The sequence below is a fragment of the Rattus rattus genome, chromosome 12, assembly GCF_011064425.1.
Source record: "Rattus rattus isolate New Zealand chromosome 12, Rrattus_CSIRO_v1, whole genome shotgun sequence".
Lineage (NCBI taxonomy): Eukaryota > Metazoa > Chordata > Mammalia > Rodentia > Muridae > Rattus > Rattus rattus.
In genome coordinates this window covers 84,350,367-84,374,577 of record NC_046165.1, presented here as the reverse complement: position 1 = coordinate 84,374,577, position 24,211 = coordinate 84,350,367, and the positions used below count along the sequence as shown (strand labels likewise).

The window sequence follows — 24,211 nt, the reverse complement described above, 5'->3', positions numbered from 1 at the left end:
TGTATGACAAGTGCTTCAAGTCCCTGAAGAAAGAAACTGAAGAAGATATAAGAAGAGTCCCCAAGCTCCATCTACTGATTGGCAGTTGGTGTCTGTATCTGTCTAGTTTGGCTGCTTGGTGGAGCCTCTTGGAGGACAACTTGATCATCTGCAAACATAACAGAGTATCATTAATATTGTTAGGGATTGGTGCTTGCCCATGGGATGAGTCTCAAGTTGGGCTAGTTATTGGTTGACCATTCCCTCATTCTCTGCTACATCCCCTGTGCCTTCATTTCTTATAGACAAGATAAAATTTGGAGTTAAAAGTTTTGCGGGTAGGTTGGTGTCTCTATTTCTCCACTGGGGTTCTTGCCTGGCTACAGGAGGTGACTTCTTCAGGTTCCATATCAACAATGTAGTGAGTCACAGCTAAGGTCACTCCATTTATTCTTGGTTCTTTCCCTTATCCCATGTCTCTGTGTTGACCTGGAGATGTCCCATAACTTCTCACCCCTGTCAGTTGCAGATTTTCATTCATTTTCTTGGCATCTAGCTATCTCTCCTGTCTTTCCCCACACCAGATTTTGAAGCCCTCATTCTATTCCTCCTCTCTCCAAGTTTCCTCCATCCATCTGCCTCTTATGACTATTTTATTCCTCCTTCTAAGTGAGATTCAAGCTTCTTTGCTTAGGCCTTCCTTCTTGCTTTGCTTCCTTGGGTTTGTGGAGTTTCTGTATTTTATGGCTAATAACCATTTATAAGTGAGTACATACCATGCATGTCCTTTTGAGACTGGTTTACCTCACTCAGGATGATATTCTCAAGTTCCCTCCATTTGCCTGCAAAATTTACTATGTCTTTATTTTTAATAGCTTAATAGTATTGCAAAACATGTGCCTCTTACCAAGAGGAATATACAGATTTAACACAATCCCCATAGAAATTAGAACACAACTTTTCATAGACCTTGAAAGAGCAACTCTCAACTTCATGTGGAAAAACAAAAAAAAAAAAAAACAAAACAAAACAAACAAAAAAGCCCAGATAGCCAAAATAGTCATGAACAATAAGAGAACTTCTGGAGGCATCACCGTCCTTGTTCTCAAGCTGTACCACAGAGCAAGAGATACTGATGTAAACTGTATGGTACTGATACAGAGACAGACAGGTTGATCAATGGAATAGAATTGAAGACCCAGAAATAAACCCCACACCTGTGGACACTTGATTTTTTGATAAAGAAGCCACCACACACACACAACCGAAAGAAAGCATCTTTATCAAATGGTGCTTGTTGTGGTAATTATTAAATAATGGAAATAATGGAAACTTATATCCCTCGCTAGTGCCGGCACCGCTGGGTCACAAGGCAGACCTTCATCTCACCAGTGGCTGGTTCCAGTGTGGCACCACACTATGTCACCTTTAGCTGTCTTCTAGCCCCAGAGGTCTCTCTACCTGCATTGCTAGCCATCTCTCCTGGCTGGTCAGTTGCGAACTCTCTGATCCCAGCTACCCAGTAAAATCAGGAAACTAGGGGTCCAGCAGTGGCTGGCCTATTAAGGCTTCCTTTTGCAGACTCTGCTCACACTCCCAGAAACTGCCCCCTGGAGTTATAGTACAAACTCCTAGCAACCCATTAAAATCAAGACTCTAAGCTGAAATTTAGCAATCAGATTTATATATTAAATTCTCAGTCCACAATGATTCCACACAATAGATTCACAACCAATTTATAAAGATATAATCCACTAACCTAGATAAGATAAATTGACCTATAGAAATCCATTCCTTAAGAAATACTCCTAACGACAGGTAAGACCAACTTTTCTGCTGCAAGAGACCTGCCTGGTGAACTCAGGACACACGGAGGCAAAATTCCTCTAGGACCGGGCACTTCTGGTGTTTACGGGGAGTTCCAAACCCATGGATCCCGGCCCACAGCAGCTCTCTGCTCCCAGACCCCCTGGGAGAGAGATCTCACCGCCTGGTCAGGTGGGCACTCCTGAGGCTGCAGAGGGGAAGAGACCACCAACATTGCCCACCCCTGCCCACATCCCTGGCCCAAGCGGAAACTGTATACGGCCTCTGGGTTCCCGTGGGGGAGGGCCCAGGAGCGGCAGGACCTCTGCGCCTGAGACACCGCCAGAACCTGAAGGGACAGACCGGATAAACAGTTCTCTGCACCCAAATCCCGTGGGAGGGAGAGCTAAACCTTCAGAGAGGCAGACACACCTGGGAAACCAGAAGAGACTGCACTCTGCACACATCTCTGATGCCAGAGGAAAACACCAAACGCCATCTGGAACCCTGGTGCATGGAGGCTCCTGGAAAGGGTGGCGCAGATCTTCCTGGTTGCTGCCACCATGGAGAGCTCGTAGGCAGCACCCCATGGGCAAACTTGAGCCTCGGGACCACAGGTAAGACCAACTTTTCTGCTGCAAGTGACCTGCCTGGTGAACACCAGACACAGGCCCACAGGAACAGCTGAAGACCTGTAGATAGGAAAAACTACACACCCGAAAGCAGAACACTCTGTCCCCATAACTGGCTGAAAGAAAACAGGAAAACAGATCTACAGCACTCCTGACACACAGGCTTATAGGACAGTCTAGCCACTGTCAGAAATAGCAGAACAAAGTAACACTAGAGATAATCTGATGGCGAGAGGCAAGCACAGGAACCCAAGCAACAGAAACCAAGACTACATGGCATCATCGGAGCCCATTTCTCCCACCAAAGCAAACACGGAATATCCAAACACACCAGAAAAAGCAAGATCTAGTTTCAAAATCATATTTGATCATGATGATGGAGGACTTCAAGAAAGACATGAAGAACTCCCTTAGAGAACAAGTAAAGCCTACAGAGAGGAATCATAAAAATCCCTGAAAAATTCCCTAGAAATCATAAATAAACAAGTAGAAGCCCATAGAGAGGAGTCACAAAAATCCCTGAAAGAATTCCAGGAAATCATAAATAAACAAGGAGAAGCCCATAGAGAGGAGTCACAAAAATCCCTGAAAGAATTCCAGGAAAACACAATCAAACAGTTGAAGGAATTAAAAATGGAAATAGAAGCAATCAAGAAAGAACAGATGGAAACAACCCTGGTTATAGAAAACCAAAAGAAGAGACAAGGAGCTGTAGATACGAGCTTCACCAACAGAATACAAGAGATGGAAGAGAGAATCTCAGGAGCAGAAGATTCCATAGAAATCATTGACTCAACAGTCAAAGATAATGTAAAGCGGAAAAACTACTGGTCCAAAACATACAGGAAATCCAGGACTCAATGAGAAGATCAAACCTAAGGATAATAGGTATAGAAGAGAGTGAAGACTCCCAGCTCAAAGGACCAGTAAATATCTTCAACAAAATCATAGAAGAAAACTTCCTAACCTAAAAAAAGAGATACCCATAGGCATACAAGAAGCCTACAGAACTCCAAATAGATTGGACCAGAAAAAAACACCTCCCGTCACATAATAGTAAAAACACCAAACGCACAAAATAAAGAAAGAATATTAAAAGCAGTAAGGGAAAAAGGTCAAGTAACATATAAAGGCAGACCTATCAGAATCACACCAGACTTTTCGCCAGAAACTATGAAAGCCAGAAGATCCTGGACAGATGTCATACAGACCCTAAGAGAACACAAATGCCAGCCCAGGTTACTGTATCCAGCAAAACTCTCAATTAACATAGATGGAGAAACCAAGATATTCCATGACAAAACCAAATTTACACAATATCTTTCTACAAATCCAGCACTACAAAGGATAATAAATGGTAAAGCCCAACATAAGGAGGCAAGCTATACCCTAGAAGAAGCAAGAAACTAATCATCTTGGCAACAAAACAAAAGAAGAAAAGCACACAAACATAACCTCACATCCAAATATGAATATAACAGGAAGCAATAATCACTATTCCTTAATATCTCTCAACATCAATGGCCTCAACTCCCCCAATAAAAATGACATAGATTAATAAACTGGATACGCAACGAGGACCCTGCACTCTGCTGCCTACAGGAAACACACCTCAGACACAAAGACAGACACTACCTCAGAGTGAAAGGCTGGAAAACAACTTTCCAAGCAAATGGTCTGAAGAAGCAAGCTGGAGTAGCCATTCTAATATCAAATAAAATCAATTTTCAACTAAAAGTCATCAAAAAAGATAAGGAAGGAAACTTCATATTCATCAAAGGAAAAATCCACCAAGATGAACTCTCAATCCTAAATATCTATACCCCAAATACAAGGGCACCTACATACGTAAAAAGAAACCTTACTAAAGCTCAAAACACACATTGCACCTCACACAATAATAGTGGAGATTTCAACACCCCACTCTCATCAATGGACAGATCATGGAAACAGAAATTAAACAGAGACGTAGACAGACTAAGAGAAGTCATGAGCCAAATGGACTTAACAGATATTTATAGAGCATTCTATCCTAGAGCAAAAGGATATACCTTCTTCTCAGCTCCTCATGGAACTTTCTCCAAAATTGACCATATAATTGGTCAAAAAACGGGCCTCAACAGGTACAGAAAGATAGAAATAATCCCATGTGTGCTATCAGACCACCAATGGCCTAAAAAACTGGTCTTCAAAACAATAAAGGAAGAATGCCCACATATACGTGGAAATTGAACAATGCTCTACTCAATGATAACCTGGTCAAGGAAGAAATAAAGAAAGAAATTAAAACTTTTTAGAATTTAATGAAAATGAAGGTACAACATACCCAAACTTATGGGACACAATGAAAGCTGTGCTAAGAGGAAAACTCATAGCGCTGAGTGCCTGCAGAAAGAAACAGGATAGAGCATATGTCAGCAGCTTGACAGCTCACCTAAAAGCTCTAGAACAAAAAGAAGCAAATACACCCAGGAGGAGTAGAAGGCAGGAAATAATCAAACTCAGAGCTGAAATCAACCAAGTAGAAACAAAAAGGACCATAGAAAGAATCAACAGAACCAAAAGTTGGTTCTTTGAGAAAATCAACAAGATAGATAAACCCTTAGCCAGACTAACAAGAGGACACAGAGAGTGTATCCAAATTAACAAAATCAGAAATGAAAAGGGAGACATAACTACAGATTCAGAGGAAATTAAAAAAGTCATCAGATCTTACTATAAAAGCCTATATTCAATAAAACTTGAAAATCTGCAGGAAATGGACAATTTCCTAGACAGATACCAGGTACCGAAGTTAAATCAGGAACAGATAAACCAGTTAAACAACTACATAACTCCTAAGGAAATAGAAGCAGTCATTAAAGGTCTCCCATCCAAAAAGAGCCCAGGTCCAGACGGGTTTAGTGCAGAATTCTATCAGACCTTCATAGAAGACCTCGTACCAATATTATCCAAACTATTCCACAAAATTGAAAAAGATGGAGCACTACCGAATTCCTTCTATGAAGCCACAATTACTCTTATACCTAAAACACACAAAGACCCAACAAAGAAAGAGAACTTCAGACCAATTTCCCTTATGAACATCGACGCAAAAATACTCAACAAAATTCTGGCAAACCGAATCCAAGAGCACATCAAAACAATCATCCACCATGATCAAGTAGGCTTCATCCCAGGCATGCAGGGATGGTTTAATATACGGAAAACCATCAACGTGATCCATTATATAAACAAACTGAAAGAACAAAACCACATGATCATTTCATTAGATGCAGAGAAAGCATTTGACAAAATTCAACACCCCTTCATGATAAAAGTCCTGGAAAGAATAGGAATTCAATAAGGCCCATACCTAAACATAGTAAATGCCATATACAGCAAACCAGTTGCTAACATTAAACTAAATGGAGAGAAACTTGAAGCAATCCCACTAAAATCAGGGACTAGACAAGGCTGCCCACTCTCTCCCTACTTATTCAATATAGTTCTTGAAGTTCTAGCCAGAGCAATCAGACAACAAAAGGAGGTCAAGGGGATACAGATTGGAAAAGAAGAAGTCAAAATATCACTCTTTGCAGATGATATGATAGTATATTTAAGTGATCCCAAAAGTTCCACCAGAGAACTACTAAAGCTGATAAACAACTTCAGCAAAGTGGCTGGGTATAAAATTAACTCAAATAAATCAGTAGCCTTCCTCTATACAAAAGAGAAACAAGCCGAGAAAGAAATTAGCGAAACGACACCCTTCATAATAGACCCAAATAATATAAAGTAACTCGGTGTGACTTTAACCAAGCAAGTAAAAGATGTGTAAAATAAGAACTTCAAGACTCTGAAGAAAGAAATTGAAGAAGACCTCAGAAGATGGAAAGATCTCCCATGCTCATGGATTGGCAGGATTAATATAGTAAAAATGGCCATTTTACCAAAAGCGATCTACAGATTCAATGCAATCCCCATCAAAATACCAATCCAATTCTTCAAAGAGTTTGACAGAACAATTTGGAATAACAAAAAACCGAGGATAGCTAAAACTATTCTCAACAATAAAAGGACTTCAGCGGGAATCACTATCCCTGAACTCAAGGAGTATTACAGAGCAATAGTGACAAAAACTGCATGGTATTGGTACAGAGACAGACAGATAGACCAATGGAACAGAATTGAAGACCCAGAAATGAACCCACACACCTATGGGCACTTGATTTTTGACAAAGGAGCCAAAACCATCAAATGGAAAAAAGATAGCATTTTTAGCAAATGGTGCTGGTTCAACTGGAGGTCAACATGTAGAAGAATGCAGATCGATCCATGCTTATCACCCTGTACAAAGCTTAAGTCCAAGTGGATCAAGGACCTCCACATCAAACCAGATACACTCAAACTAATAGAAGAAAAACTAGGAAGCATCTGGAACACATGGGCACTGGAAAAATTTCCTGAACAAAACACCAATGGCTTATGCTCTAAGATCAAGAATCGACAAATGGGATCTCATAAAACTGCAAAGCTTCTGTAAGGCAAAGGACACTGTGGTTAGGACAAAACGGCAACCAACAGATTGGGAAAAGATCTTTACCAAACCTACAACAGATAGAGGCCTTATATCCAAAATATACAAAGAACTCAAGAAGTTAGACCGCAAGGAGACAAATAACCCTATTAAAAAATGGGGTTCAGAGCTAAACAAAGAATTCACAGCTGAGGAATGCCAAATGGCTGAGAAACACCTAAAGAAATGTTCAACATCTTTAGTCATCAGGGAAATGCAAATCAAAACAACCCTGAGATTTCACCTCACACCAGTGAGAATGGCTAAGATCAAAAACTCAGGTGACAGCAAATGCTGGCGAGGATGTGGAGAAAGAGGAACACTCATCCATTGTTGGTGGGATTGCAGACTGGTACAACCATTCTGGAAATCAGTCTGGAGGTTCCTCAGAAAATTGGACATTGAACTGCCTGAGGATCCAGCTATACCTCTCTTGGGCATATACCCAAAAGATGCCCCAACATATAGAAAAGACACGTGCTCCACTATGTTCATCGCAGCCTTATTTATAATAGCCAGAAGCTGGAAAGAACCCAGATGCCCTTCAACAGAGGAATGGATACAGAAAATGTGGTATATCTACACAATGGAATATTACTCAGCTATCAAAAATAATGACTTTATGAAATTCATAGAGAAATGGTTGGAACTGGAAAATATCATCCTGAGTGAGGTAACGCAATCACAGAAAAACACACATGGTATGCATTCATTGATAAGTGGCTATTAGCCCAAATGCTTGAATTACCCTAGATGCCTAGAACAAATGAAACTCAAGAGGGATGATCAAAATGTGAATGCTTCACTCCTTCTTTAAAAGGGGAACAAGAATACCCTTGGCAGGGAATAGAGAGGCAAAGATTAAAACAGAGACAGAAGGAACACCCATTCAGAGCCTGCCCCACATGTGGCCCATATATATACAGCCACCCAATTAGACAAGATGGATGAAGCAAAGAAGTGCAGAAGTGTAGATCTCTCCTGAGAGACACAGCCAGAATACAGCAAATACAGAGGCGAATGCCAGCAGCAAACCACTGAACTGAGAATAGGACCCCGTTGAAGGAATCAGAGAAAGAACTGGAAGAGCTTGAAGGGCTCGAGACCCCATATGTACAACAATGCCAAGCAACTAGAGCTTCCAGGGACTAAGCCACTACCTAAAGACTATACATGGACTGACCCTGGACTCTGACCTCATAGATAGCAATGAATATCCTAGTAAGAGCACCAGTGGAAGGGGAAGCCCTGGGTCCTGCTAAGACTGAACCCCCAGTGAACTAGATTGTTGGGGGGAGGGTGGCAATCGGGGGAGGGTAAGGAGGGGACACCCATAAAGAAGGGGGGATTAGGGGGATGTTTGCCCGAAACCGGAAAGGGAATAACACTCAAATGTAAATAAGAAATACTCAAGTTAATAATTGAAAAAAAAAAAAGAACTTTCACAGATCAATTTCTGTCAACAGGACTTAATCAGGACAAGAGAATAATTAGAGAAATGAACAAGTTCACTAGTTTCCATTTACAGTTTAGGTGTTGCATTCACCCCCGTCTCCTGTGCCAACTCAAGTAAAATTCTGTTTACTTGGTCCTGGCTCCAAATAGAATGAAGAATTCCAGGCCTTTCTAGCTCCCACCTAAATAAACAGCCTGTTCAGACCATCTCTGAAGCTTGAAATATATTGTACTGTGTCCCACAGTATATGTACAATGAGATTTTATTTTGTTTTGTTTATTTTTATTTGTTTTTTATTTTGCTTTTGGTGGGGGAAGGGAGGTTACAAGGGAGGAAGATGGATACAAAGTGCCCTGGATATGAATGGAATTGGGCTACATGATGTGAAATGCAGGGGATGAATAATAATAAAAAAACTCAGAAACAAAAACTAAATTTAAAAATGCATTTGAATGAAGATGTTTGAGGTGATAAGAGTTAAGAGTTATGCTGTCAAAAACAAAACAAAACAAAACAAAACAAAACGAAAAAACCAAAACAAACCAAAAAAGACCCAAAAAACAAAAACTCATTCAGATCTCCATTGCAGACTTTTCATAGGTGACTTTTTAGTGCAGGTGACTACTTATGAGTGAAACCTATTATTACAGAGAGAGAGGACAACATCTGCTAAGTGTAAACAAACAAGCTCGCCTATCCCCTTCTCCCTCCCCCAATCCTAACTTGGAGCAAACGTCTCTTCAAAACTCCAACTAAACTCTCAAGTGTTTTGCTTTTTACTAGTTAGGTCAGAATTCTTCACAGTTTGAATCTTTCTTTGGTCACTTTCATGAGTCCACAAGATGGCAGTGTTTTCTTTGGGATCTCAAGATTTCAAGAGGGAGAGAAGTGGGGGATGGGGTAGAGTGGGGAGAAGAGTACAGGAAGAGGTGGGGGCAAAGAAAGGGGTGGCAGAAAGGCTTGGTGCTTCTGAGGTCACGAGAAGATCCCTTTTCTAGTTGCCAACTTAGAGTTGAGGATTTCAGTCCCCAGTGAAGAGGGAGGAGGCGAGAATGAAATCCTTGAGTGTTTCCCTACTGGTCCTGTGGCTCCAGCTAAATGGTAAGTTTGGAAATTCCTTTGGGATCCAGTGTGGGATGTAAAGTTCTTGCCTGCTCCAGGCAAATGGTAGAAACTCAGGTATTTTAAATCTCCAATTAGGAAGTGAGAAGCCCATGGAAAAGTGTTAGAATCCATATGCATCTAGTCTTGATTTTGTGACCTTTGTCTTTCTGCACAGGGGTGAGCAGTCAACAGAAGGTGCAGCAGAGCCCAGAATCTCTCGTTGTCCCAGAGGGAGCCAGGACTTCTCTCAACTGCACTTTCAGCAGTAGTGCTTCTCAGTATTTCGCGTGGTACAGACAAGATCCTGGGAAAGAACCCAAGGAGCTACTGTCCATCATCTCCACTGGTGAAAAGGAAGAAGGCAGATTCACAATTCAGCTCAATAAAGCCAGCCTACATGTTTTCCTGCACATCAGAGACTCCCAGCCTGGTGACTCTGCTCTCTACTTGTGTGCAGTGAGCACACAGTGCTCCCCAGGCACCTGCAGCCTGCATGCAAACCTACTGTGCAGCATCAAGCCCTGACACAGGTCACAGACAACACAGCAGAGACATTCTGTTTCCATTCTATTCTATATGCTGTGGGACTTATAAGCAGGAATACAGAGGGCATGATTATCTTGGAACATATTTTAACATTAAGAAAAAAAGTAATCCTGATAGGAAAGGCACATTACTAGTTCGGGTGAAATATTTTCCACTTTTTTTCTTACATGTGGATGGTTATACAATAATGCACTCACTACTAAAGGGCATATGTTGTTGAGCTGGAAGACAAAACACATGGCCATAAGGCTGACCACATACCATGCCATAAAGACATCCATCAACTCTACAGCCCTGTGCTTTTAAATATCTTTCAATAAAAAATATTTGTTTTCTAATTTTTGAAAGCTAACTTACGATGTAGCAGGTTTCTCTATGGCGGTTTCATACACATTTACTTTTGGTTGACCCATTCCCAAGCTTATCCCTTCTACCATTTCCTCGTTCCCCATTCTACCTTGTGCTCCATTACCTCCCTAGTCATCTCCCTGAGTGTCCCTTTCACTTTATGTGCAGCTTTCTACACACATTCATAGTCACATGAGTAAATAGAAAATTAGAAGCTAAGAATCATATGTGCTTTTCAATATGAGGACAGAATAATTCATGATAATATTTTATGGGAATACTATAATTTCATTTTTCTCTATTGCTTAATTACACACACACACACACACACATATATATATATCCACCAAATTTTCATTATCCATTCTTTTATTGATGAATATCTAGGATGCCTTCATTCCATAGCAATTTTGCAGAGAGTGGAATAAGCAGAGTTGAGCATGTATCTCTTTAGTGAGATGCAACAATGTCCTTCAGATATATTTATCCAGAAATTACATAGATGGAACTTGTAAGTCTTTCTCTTTTAACTTCATGAAAATACTTCCCACAGATTTCCCCAGCTGTTACATCAGTTTAATGTTTCCATCAGTTTGTCCGGACTGCAGTTTTCCCTCTCCACATTCCTCCTAGTTGACCCACCCTCTCCTCCTTCTCAGACACACTTATCCATTTCCCTTCAGAAAAGAGCTGGCCTTCCAGGGACAGCAACCAAACACAGAATGGTAAGTTACAAAAGAACAAGACAGAAACCTCCATATCAGATCTCGAAAAGACAACCCAATAGGAGGCAAAGGATCTAATGGGCAGTCAAAAGAGACAGTGACACCCACACTTCCACTGTTAGGTATCCCACAAAAACACCAAGGTAACAATCCTAATATATTCGTGGAAGACCAAGAACAGACTCATGCAAGTTCCATGATTATTGCTTCAGTCCCTGTGAACCCCTCAGAGCCCTGGTTAGTTGGTTCTGTGGGCCATTTTTTCCTGGTGCCTTCAACTATTTTGGCTCTACCACTCTTCCTCCCGTACTGGGCTCAGACATTGGCTCCAGTGTGAGAAACCCAGTGGAGAGCTCCCTCAGACTAATGTTTGCTGTGAATCTCTGCATCTCCTCACATCAATTACTGAAGGACTCCTCTCTCATGATGACTGGGCTAGGCATGATCTACATGTATAGCAGAATATCACTAGGAATAACTTCATTGATTTTTCTTCTATCCTAGGTCTCTGGGGTATTTAACTTCCCCATCCTGGTTATCCAGGCAGTGTTGGGCACTGGCTTCCTTTGTTGGCACGAACCTCAAATTAGGCCAGCCAATGGTTGGCCCTTCTAACAATTTCTGTGCCTCCAGTGCTTCTGCACATCATGCAGACAGGATAGAGTGTAAGTCAAAGGCTTTGTGACAAGTTGGTTTCCCAGTGATACCACTGGAAGTTTCTTGGTTTCAGAAGATGTCTGGTTTAAGCTTTGTATCTTTCATCACTAGAAATCCTCACAAGGGTCACCCTAGGAGAATCTGGGACTTTCTACTACACTAGATTTTTACATTGTCCCTGAAATGCACTCCAGTTCCAGTTATCTCCTACCATATTCTCTCTGCCCCTCAACATGTGATGGCTCCTGTTCTCATCCTACCTCACCCTCAGTATAACCATTAGATATGTTCTACTTCCTCCTCCCAGGAAGATACATGAATCCATCTCAGTGCCCTCCTTTTTCCTTATCTTTCTGGGTCTCTGACTTGTCTCATGATTATCCTTTTTAGCTAATCTATTTTTATACGTGAGTACATACCGTGTTTGTCTTTCTGGGTCTTGGTTACCTCATTTAAGATGATTTTTGCTTCTGGTTGAATTCCTTTGCCTGAAATTTTTATGTTTTCATTTTCTTTTACAGAGGAGTAGTAACCCACTGTGTAAATGAACCACATTTTCTTGATCAAATCTTTGATTGAGGGACAACTAATTTGTTTCCAGTTTCTGGCCATTATGAATAAAGCTGCTAAGAACATAATGGAACAAGTGCCCTTGTGGCAGGATAGAACATCCTTTGGATATTCCGGTGGTATAGGTGTGTCTTAAGGTAGATGGAGTTCCAATTTCCTGAGAAACAATCATATTGATTTCCATAGTGGTTGTGTAAGTTTGCACTCCCACCAGCCATGGAGGAGTGTTCCCCTTGCTCCATGTCCTTGGCAGCATGAGGTGACATGTTTTTGAGTCATTCTGATAGGTGTAAGATAGGATCTCAGAGTCTTTTTTCATTTGTATCTCCCATATAGCTAAGGATGTTGAATATTTAAGTGTTTCTTGGCCATTTAAGATTCCACTATAGAGAATTCTCTTTTTCGACCTGAACCTCATTTTTAAATTGGATTATTTTGTTTGTTGATGCCTAGTTTCTTGAGTTCTCTGTGCATTTTAGATATTAGCCCTCTGTCAGTGGGTAAGAATCTTTTCTCATTCTTCAGGCTCCATTTCTGTCCTTCTTAAGGTTTCCTTTGATTTACACCAAGTCCCATTTAATAATTGTTGATCTTAGTGTCTGCAGTATTGGGGGTCTGTCAGGAAGTTATCTCCTAGGCTAATGAACTCACACGTATTCCCACTATCTCTTTTATGAGACAGTGTATCTGGTTTTATGTTTATATCTTTGATGCACTTGAAATTGAGTTTTGTGAAGGGTGATAAGTCTAGAACTATTTGGATTCTTCCACAGACCAACATCCAGTTACACAGCACCATTTGTTGAAAATTCTTTCTTTTTTTTTAATTGTATATTTCTGGCTTCTTTGTACAAAACAAAGTGTCCATACGTGTGTAGATTTATTTGTGTGTCTCTGATTCCATTGCACTGATCAATGTATCTGTTTTTATATCAAAACCATGTGAGTTTTATTACTATAGATTTGTAGTTCACTTGAACCAGGAATTGTGATACATCTGGAAGCTCTTTTATTGTATAGGATTGTTTTGACTGTCCTGTGTATTTGGTTTTTCAATTTTGAACCTTATATGATTTTTTCAAGGTCAGTAAAGAATTGTATGGAAATTTGATTGGTATTACCTTAAATCTGTTTGATTGGAGGCATCTTTTGGTAAGATGGATATTTTTATTATGTTTTTCCTATTGGTCCATGAACAGTGGAGATCTTTCTATCTCCTGATATCCTCTTAATTTCTTTCTTCAATAACTTGAAGTTTTTATCATATAGGTCCTCACCTGATTCTGAGAGTCAAGGGGAAGAGTCTTTCATTATTATACCTGTCCTAGTTTGATTTCTGTTGCTATGATAAATGATAAGGACAAAAATCAAACTAGAGGAGTATGCCCCCACTCAGAACATATACTGCCATGTAATTTCTCATACATGGATCCTAGGTTCTATCTTTAGATTTTTCTGTTTAAAGTGACGTTGCTGCATAGGAGTGTATAATGGGCCACTGGAAGAAAAACACATCTTAATGGAAGGTGAATAGTATTGCATGTATACAAAGCAATAGATATCAATTCATGAAGCCTTAGGATTGTAAATGATATTTACAAAGCTAGGTGTGTAATTCCTTCATGTGAGTTGTTCCTTCATGTGAGGTCCCACAGGTCTCCACAGCAACATACAGTATTGTCATTACTCTTTGCTATGTAACATAATTGATGGGATCCTACTGCTGAAGAGATCACATATTTTTTTTTTTTTTTTTTTTTCGGAGCTGGGGACCCAACCCAGGGCCTTGCGCTTCCTAGGCAAGCGCCTAACCACTGAGCTAAATCCCCAACCCCACATATTTCATATATAATGTAAGATATTTCCTTCTAGGTAGAAGGCTGCTAGGGGAGATATATCATCATTGGAACTCTGGCTGTGTATCCTTCTATGTGTTAAATGATCAACCTGCCAACAAGATGTGCCCACTGATTTAGTAGTGACATGGCTGTTTTAAGGAGCAACCAACTATTTCTCATTAGATTTCAGACCTGTTCTTTGGGGAAAGGCATGCACATGCATGTCAGTCTGTACTAAAGTATATGTCTATGAAATAAAAAGGAAAGAAAATGTTATCTTAATAGGTAGGGTGTAATATGGGAACCCAGTGTTAATCTCATGTTATGAAAGAACTATCAAACTTGTGCATGAGGAAAGTTCAGATGATTTCACCATTTATTACTTGAATGTTAGAAACAAAGGTTTTGTTCAAAGGCTGGCATTTATAGACTACATTCATAACTAAAAAAAGAACAAAAAATAGGAAACAGATGTGGCAAAAGTAAGAAAGAACAGCTTTGTGAGAAGACAATTCTGATAAGGAGAAAAAACCTACTAAGACCAAAGGAAGGCTAGAAGGAGCTTCCATAGAAATATATTAGACCTGAAAGCCAGACTCATGAATGGAAGCATTGACACTTGAAAAACAGAGACTTTTTTAAATCTTTTATTAACTTGAGTATTTCTTATTTACATTTCGATTGTTATTCCCCTTCCAGGTTTCCAGGCCAACATCCCTTAACCCCTCCTCCTCCTCTTCTATATGGGCTTCCCCTCCCCATCCTCCCCCCATTACCACCTTCCCCCCAACAATCACGTTCACTGGGGGTTCAGTCTTAGCAGGACCAAGGACTTCCCCTCCCACTGGTGCTCTTACTAGGCTATTCATTGCTACCTATGAGGTTAGAGTCCAGGGTCAGTCCATGAATAGTCTTTGGGTATTGGCTTAGTCCCTGGAAGCTCTGGTTGGTTGGCATTGTTGTTCATATGGGGTCTCGAGCTCCTTCAAGTTCTTCCAGTCCTTTTTCTGATTCCTTCAACGAGGGTCCCGTTCTCAGTTCAGTGGTTTGCTGCTGGCATTCGCCTATGTATTTGCTGTATTCTGGGTGTGTCTCTCAGGAGAGATCTACATCCGGCTCCTGTCTGCCTGCACTTCTTTGTTTCATCCATCTTATCTAGTTTGGTGGCTGGATATGTATGGGCCACATGTGGGGCAGGCTCTGAATGGGTGTTCCTTCTGCCTCTATTCTAAACTTTGCCTCCCTATTCCCTGCCAAGGGTATTCTTTTTCCCCTTTTAAACAAGGAGTGAAGCATTCACATTTTGGCCATCCTTCTTGAGTTTCATGTGTTCTGTGCTTCTAGGGCAATTCAAGCATTTGGGCTAATAGCCACTTATCAAAGAGTGCATACCATGTGTGTTTTTCTGTGATTGGGATACCATCACTCAGGATGATATTTTCTAGTTTCATCCATTTGCCTATGAATTTCATAAGGTCATTGTTTTTGACAGCTGAGTAATATTCCATTGTGTAGATGTACCACATTTTCTGTATCCATTCCTCTGTTGAAGGGCATCTGGGTTCTTTCCAGCTTCTGGCTATTATAAATAAGGCTGCTATGAACATAATGGAGCATGTGTCTTTGTTATATGTTTGGGCATCTTTTGGGTATATGCCCAAGAGAGGTATAGCTGGGTCCTCAGGTAGTTCAATGTCCAATTTTCTGAGGAACCTCCAGACGGATTTCCAGAACGGTTGTACCAGTCTGCAATCCCACCAACAATGGAGGAGTGTTCCTCTTTCTCCACATCCTCGCCAGCATTTGCTGTCACCTGGGTTGTTTATACCTTTTGTTTGTAAACCTTCTTGAGTTCTGTGGATTGTATCCTAAGTATTCTGTGTTTTTTTCTTGTTCCTATTGTTCTTGTTTTGTTTTGTTTTTTGTTTTTTGTTTTTTTTTGTTTTGTTTTTGGCTAATATCTACTTATTACTGAGTACATTTCATGCATATCATTTTGGGTCTGAGTTACCTCACTCAGGATGGCATTTTCTAGTTCCATACATTTGCCTGCAAAACACATGATGTCCTCATTCTTAATAGCTAAATAGTGTTCTTTTGTATAAATGAACCACATTTTCTGTATCTATTCTTCTGTTGTGGGACATCTGGATTGTTTCCAGCTTCTGGCTGTCACAGATAATGCCCTATGAGCATAGTGGAACATGTACCCCTGTGGTGCGGTATCTTTTAGGTACATGCACAAGAATGGTATAGCTAGGTCTTCAGGTAGATATATTTGCAATTTTCTGAGGAACCTCAGATTGATTTCCAGAGTGGTTGTAACAGTTTGCAATCCCACCAGCAATGGAGGAGTGTTCCTCTTTCTCCACTTTTTTGCCAACATGTGTTGTCACCTGAGTTTTTATAACTTAGCCATTCTGATTGATGTAAGGTGGAATCTGAGGGTCGTTTTGATTTGCATTTTTTTTGATGACTAAGACTTTGAGCATTTCTTCATGGAGTTGTGACCTTGTATCATCTTTAAACTCTTTGGTTTATTTAGTGAATTTTGTGATGGTTCTTTTAAGTTCTATGGTATGAGGTTCATAGAGGTAGTTCTGGTTTTGGTGGATGTGGAACATACTGTCTTGATCTTTAATATTTTTATGGTTTTTTTTGTCATTAAAGTTGGGCATATAGACTTCTTTAATTGGTTGTTTATATTGTGATGATAGACTAGGCTGAGCTGGTACGCAGGATCTACCACTTTGATGAAACCGAGAGGTTGGCCAATACAGAAGTAGGACTCAGTAGTCTAAGGTGGGTCCCTGGTAGTGGGTATGGGTAAGTTTCTAGGTAGGGAAGGGTGCATGCAAGAAATGTTAGGCATATTTGGCAGGCTGTATAAAGATTGGATTGACTCTTGAGCTTAGATATTAAGAATAAGAATTTTCTAAAGAAGTTTCCCCTCCATGGCTCCAATGAACAAACTCATAAGGGAAAAGGCCCCATTCTCCAGTTTCTGCTTGCGGTGAGGATCAGAGATTTCTTATCTTCAGTTGTCTTTGCAGAGTGTCAGATCGTCCATCTCTGAATCTTATCTTCAATTGTCTTTGCAGAGTGTCGGATCGTCCATCTCTGAATCTTATCTTCAATTGTCTTTGCAGAGAGTCAGATCGTCCATCTCTGAATCTTACCCAGACTTTTATTTCTCTTTGCTGAAAGCCCAACCTAGGGAAGTCTCCTCTCCCCTCTCACATTTTCAACACCACTGTTAGGATCCTTACTTTCTTTCAGAAGTTTAAACTTTTGAGGTTTCATCTGGCTCTGTTGTTTACTTTACAACTCCCGTTCTTTTGCACATCCCTCCTCTCACCTGGCAGCCACACCCTTGGTGCTTTGTTTCAGGTTCACAGTGGTGCATGAAGTGCTGTGTCCTGGCCATTCTCCAGCTCTTCAGGGAAAACTGTTTATCTAATTACATACATTTTATTACAAGTCTCTCACAGGGAGGTGTGTATTTTACAAAGACTGTTCTTCAAGTGTAGTTCCATGCTTCTTTTAGCCACTTCCTAAGCCCATGCCTTGTTTTCATTCTTCTCATTATTACAGAGATTTTGAGACATGTCTCCCCTTCTGTCACAGGCAGGACTTAAACTCACATCCTCTTGAGCCTGAATCCCCTCTGGAATGTTAAGCATGTGCCATTCTGATTATCCCAGCCGCAGGGTTGATGTTTAGTGAGAAATGAACACTGTGATTATTGTCATGGATAATGTACTCTTGAAGAAAACTGTTTCAGTATGAACATCTTTCCCTCATCTGTTCCCTTTGTACTTGTAGATGTTGAAGTTCTGGTCAAACTGTATTTGTGGATGCTTAGCTTTTCATGCACCAGCTTTGGCAAGATTTCAAAGCCAAACCTAGGACAGCTTAGGAGGTATAGAAGTCCTAGTGCTCACTGATATCTCCTGGGAATCCTGGAATGTGAAATACAAAGGGTTGTTCCTACAAAGGAATGAATGTAAAATCTGTTATTTTTCTGGAAGTCTGGGAGCAGAAGTGGTTAATAGCCTGGGGACCTTTACACTACCTGTGTAGCCAGAGACCACAGCAATCCGCTCCCCAAGTCCATACTTTATTATAAGCTGGTTTTCTCAGTCATTCACTGAATGCATCATTATAGAAGGTGTACCAGGTGCTTTACCAAGAGTTTCAATGTTGTCATATCCAATCTTTAGTTTACTTTGTGCCTCAATGATATATATATATATATTATTGTGTATGCAGCATTGAGTTTATTACCACCAGTAAATCTTTCATCAAATTGTCCTGCAGTTAAATATGCATAAAAAATAATCAATCAATGTCAGCTTACCAAAGTGAGGAACCAACACTTGCTACTAGTTGTTTTGATTCAAACTGCCTGCTTGCATCTACAATCTTTACTCTCCTGGATGTGGAGGCCTCGGAGTCCTGCAGGTCAGTTGTTTGCTGACTTGTTTCTATGTGGACCCAGTTTAGCTCGGGCACAGATATTCCCCTGGTGTGTATTGGTTTGATGACTATGTTAGATATGGAGATTGAGATAAAGTGAAAGTCAGAGAGAAGGAAGAAAGGGGAGAGATGGAGGGGGCGGGGGCCAGAAAGAAGGAGACTGAGAGAAACCATATCTGGGACATTCAAACAAGACTTTACTCAACAAGACTTTATTCAAGAGAAGATAATAAAAATTAGACAAATGAACAAGTTGCCTAGGTTTTATTTAGAGTTCAGGTGCTCAACATCTAACCTGCTCCAACCCAAGTAAAGTTGTTTACACACAAATGTGCTCTTGGCTCCAAATGGAATGAAGAATTCTGGGTCTTTCTAGGCTCTTGTCTAGAAAAAACAGTCTGTCTGTCCAGCCATTTGTAAGCCTTGAAAATGCATTTGAATGGGAGTGACAACGGATAGAATTGTGCTGTAGATAAGACCCTCCCTTAGGTTTCCATGGCTGACATTTCATAGTGATTTTTCAGAGCAGTTGGCTGACTGCCTGTGTGCTATACTTATTTTTACAGAGAAAGGAGACATCTGCTAAGTGTGTACACACAAGCTCACCTCACTCCCAATCCTGATCTGGGCAAATGTCTCTTCAATACTCCAGCTGAACTATCAAGGAATTTTACTTGTTAGTAGTTACATTAGAAGAATTTACAGTTTGACTCTTTCTTTGGTAACTATCATGAGCCCACAAGGTGGCAGTGTTTTATAGGGATCCTGAGTAAATTCTCAAGTGGGAGAGAAGGGTGAAAGGGTGGGGCAGGAAGAGGAGAGAGGGGTAGAGAGAGGGCTGGAGGAAAGGCTTGGTGCTGTTTAAATGGTGAAGACTCACTTTTCTGATTGCTAGCTCAGCTGCTTTCATGGTTCCTAAAGTAGGAAATGTGGAAACTTGTATGTGATTTTATGAGTTCAGGGTTGAGAATCTGAAATCCTCAGTGAAGAGAGAAGAGGAAAGAATGAAATCCTTGAGTGTTTCACTAGTGGTCCTGTGGATCCAATTAAACTGTGAGTTTGGGAATTTCTTTGGGATGCAAGTGTGATATGTAAAGTTGTTGCTTATTCCAGGCTAATGGTAGAAACACAGATGCTCTTAATCTCTAGTTAGATGGTAGAAACACAGATGTTCTTAATCCCTTGTTAGGGGTCAGAGACCCATGGAAATGGAATGTTAGCATCTGTATGTATCCAGTCTTGATTTTGTGACCTTTGTCTTTCTTCACAGGGGTGAGCAGCCAGGAGAAGGTGCAGCAGAGCCCAGAATCCCTCATTGTCCCAGAAGGATCCATAGCTTCTCTCAACTGCACTTCCAGTGATCGTAATTTTCAGTACTTCTGGTGGTACAGACAGCATTCTGGGGAAGGCCCCAAGGCCCTGATGTCCATCTTCTCTAACGGTGAAAAGAAAGAAGGCAGATTCACAGCTCACTTCAATAAAGCCAGCCTGCATGTTTCCCTGCACATTAGAGACTCCAGACCCAGTGACTCTGCTCTCTACTTCTGTGCAGCGAGTGAGCGCACAGTGCTCTCCAGGCACCTGCGGCCTGCACCCAAACCTACCTTGCCTTGTTAAGATCTAACAGTGAGCACAGACCACACAGAGAAGAAACTCTATTTCTATTCTGCATATGTGCAAGTGTTGTAAAGAGGAGTTGACTGGGAAAATACTTGAACATCTTAAAAAGAAGTAATCCTTAAGGGAAAGGCAAATTACTGGTTTGGTTGAATATTTTCCACTTTTCTCTTCTCACATGCTGGTGGTTATAGAACAATTATACACTCTTAATGTGTATGTCTTGTTGAGGTGCAAGATGAGCACATGGCCACCAGACTCACCCCATATCATTCCATAAGGACAACTGTCAACTCTACAGCACTCAGCCTTCAATGACTTTTAAAATATTTTAGTAAAAATTGTTTACTAAGTTTTAAAAATCAGCTTACATAGTAGCAGGTTTCCCTATGGCAGCTCCAGACATATTTACTTTTTGTCAACCTGTCCTAAAGCTTTTCTCTTCCATTACCTCCCTCTTTCTCATTCCCACCTAAGCCTCCTTGTGCCTGGTGTCTCCTCTTCCACTTCTGTATCTCGTGTTCTATTTCCTTCCCATTCTCCTTCCTATGCTTCCCTTTCCCTCTCATTGGGAGTTTTCTAATGTCCTGGTGTCTACACATACACACTCCTATTCACATGGGTGAATACAAATAAAAACCAGAAGCTAAGATTTGCACGTGCTATTCTCTCTGAGCCCAGATAACTCACTTATTATAGTATGTTCAAATTGTGTACATTTCAGGCAAATTCTATAATTTTATTTTCTTTATTGCTGAATAATATTCATTCATCTGTCTGTCTATTGAGAGACATCTCTACCAAACTCTCCTTATCCATTCTCCTGTTGGTGAACATCTAGGTTTTGTTTATTCCCCAGCAATTGTGAATAGAGCACAATAAACAAGGTTGAGCAAGAGTCTCTGTAGTAGGATATAGACCTTTAGATAAGTGCCCTGGAATTACATAGCTGGACCACATAACACTTCCTCTTTTAGACTGATAGGGGAGCTGACAGTGGAGCTGCACTGGTGTTTGTGTCTGTGTGAGAAGCCTTGCAAGCACCTCCTGCACAGTTTGAAGCTCAGAGGGACGGTGGACACTCAGAGGAGTGTCTCTGCAGAGTGACATGTTTCTGTCCTTCTCCTGTAGTTTTGATGCTAGTTCTTTGTGTTTATGTGAAATTCTGACACAGAGCTGGTTCGCTGAATTTCCTTTCTAGTCATCACAGCCAGATCCCATTTCTGCTGTTCGCTATCTTAATGACAACCTCATTCCAGCATGAGACACAGCATTGACAGAAGAGCACACACACTTGCGGAGATGGTGATAACTGCAAGAACTTCAGCTAAGGCTCTTAAAGGTGTTTTGTAAATGCTGCTCTCAGGAACTCTTGTGAACTCTCACCTGACTCACATGTCAGTTTCACTCTAAGGTTGAACCAGGTTTGATAGAACTCCTTGGTCACAAGTCAGGATTTTTTACAAACGGCCTTGGTTGCCTATTGGGTCATCACAGAAAGGAAGAAAATAATTCAGCATGAGAGCTGCCTTATCATTTTCCAGCTGCATAATGGCAGTTTCCCTAGCACCTGCAGCTGACCTGGAACCCTTTGGCTGCATCCTAGGAAGCCCAGGGAAAGAAAGACTGCAGAACTGTCCTAGGTCCTTATGGATGTAACAACATCCTCACCCCATCCTTATAAGGAGCGACTGCCACCCTTTCCCCACATCGACACTTTCAGATGGGAGAGAGTCTGTCCTTTACTGTTTTGGAATAAACAGCCCAGCCTGTAGACATCAGCCTCTAGTCTCCTTTCCTGCCTTCTGTCTCCCTCCAGGACCTCAGAAATCTAACAAGAGTCCAGTAAGGGCAGAGACTACAACAGCATTGCAGTCCAGCAGTGCACACTGCTCCCCACTGCAGCCATGCTCTCTTAGCAAGAAGATGGGGCCACCAGCAGGTGTCAGGGTTCCTCTTCCTCAGATCTTGACTCAGATGCAGACTCTGGTTTGAAATCAGAGAAATGGGGGAAAGGAGGGAGGAGGACAGATGGTTGGGGAGAGAAGGGGAGGGGCGATGGCGAGGGTGGTGTCTGAACTCACTTCTGAGATCTTCAAGGCAGGTACTCAGAAACCAACCAACCTGAGCAGGCCTGGAGCTCGTCCTTTGGGATCTGAGCTTCATAGGGAAGAATGCACAGATTCCTGGGGGTGTGGATGGTGACACTGTGGCTGCAACTGACAAGTGAGTTTGGGTTTCCAGTGAGGGGAATGGGGACAGCAAACTTCATAGCCCACATGCATGTGAGGTGAAGCCTTTTTAATAATGTGAAAATACAGTTTGAAAATGTAACCACTAACTGTTCTCTGGCCTGTGTTTCTACGTAGGGATGAAAAGTCAAGTAACAGAAGAGAATCCTTGGGCCCTGAGGATCCGCGAGGGTGAAAATGTCACCATGAACTGCACTTACAAGACGTATACAACCGTTTTACAGTGGTACAGACAGGACTCAGGCAGAGGTCCTGCCCTGCTAGTGTTAATCCGTTCCAATGAGAGAGAGAAGCACAGCGGGAGACTAAGAGCCACCCTTGACACCTCCAGCCAGAGCAGCTCCCTGTCCATCACTGCTGCTCAGTCTGCAGACACTGCTGTGTACTTCTGTGCTACAGATGCACAGTGTGAGGCAGGCACCTGCAGCCCTGACACAAACCCTCAGCGCTGCTGCCTAGGTACCAACCGTGGGTGAAATTCTTCTGTGTCATCTGAATGTAATGTTAAATTTGCAATTTTTAAACTTTATTATTCTAACCAGTGTTGCAAAGAAAAGGCACAGGAAATGGATACCTGATACCCTGAAATTCCAGGAAGGAGGTGGTAATGATCTCCATGGTAGTTACACAGAACTACACTGGTTTAGGCAAGATCTTGGGAAATGGCCAGGTTCCTCTTCAGCTTATATTCTACTGCTGATAAACCAAAACCAAATCAAACCAAACCAAACCAAAACAACAAAAACAAAACCACACACACACACACACACACACACACACACACACACACACACACACACACCACCATAACACAAAACAAGACAGAAAGGCTTAAATCCACAGTGTCAAAAGAAGAAAGATCTCTACACAACACTACTTCTAAGCTCGAAGACCACTTTGCCTTCTTAGACATCTGCATGTAAGCTGTGGTCTTTAGAATAAGGACAGAAACTTCCTTGTCATCTGTTCTCTGCAAACCATTAATTACCCTGTATTCTCAGCCTCCTTCCAAGTGGTATCATGGACAATATCCCCATGATTTATGAAGAAGACAGATTCTTTTCAGTTTCATTCTCTGTCCCAGTCAGTTGCTTGTTCATGTACATAGGTCTACACAACTTCCTGTATATGAGTCTCAAAGCTACAGCTAGGGTAGGGAGTAGCAGGTTTTTAGTACTAGGGTCATGCAAGGAAACTGCACTCACAGACTTACTTTTCTGAGACATGATTATTTATTACTCATAATAATTCAGTAACATGAGTATAAGTGAAAATTCTATTTTTCATGCACTTTTGAAACCAAGCTGACTTTGAGGCTCATTTCTGTATTATTTTCAAATTATTGGAAAGAATTCTGTATTGATAGTACCTTTATTTCCTCAATTCAAGCCTTCCTTCATTAACATCAATTCAAAGCAATGGCCATGGTAAGACATGTCCTTCAGTTAGATAATGCCAGAGGATGTTTTTCACAGCACATCTTTTCTTCATATTTTAAAACATGATGCACCTCCTGCACATAAGCCCCGTCTCGTCTATCTACCGGACTTCATTCCACCTAAGATACTTTCAACCTCTAGGCCCACATTGCTCATACACCCTCTCTTCTATCACAACCTGCTCTGTCCACATTAGACACAGAAC

General features: G+C 41.2%; 1 gene segment (V, D, J or C); it reads left to right on the top strand.

Moving 5' to 3' along the window:
- The first annotated feature begins 22,489 nt into the window (after nucleotides 1-22,489).
- Nucleotides 22,490-23,043, top strand: LOC116913265. The segment is given in 2 exon segments: nucleotides 22,490-22,541; nucleotides 22,685-23,043. Coding segments are annotated over 2 exon segments (411 nt in total).
- The last annotated feature ends 1,168 nt before the right edge of the window (nucleotides 23,044-24,211 follow it).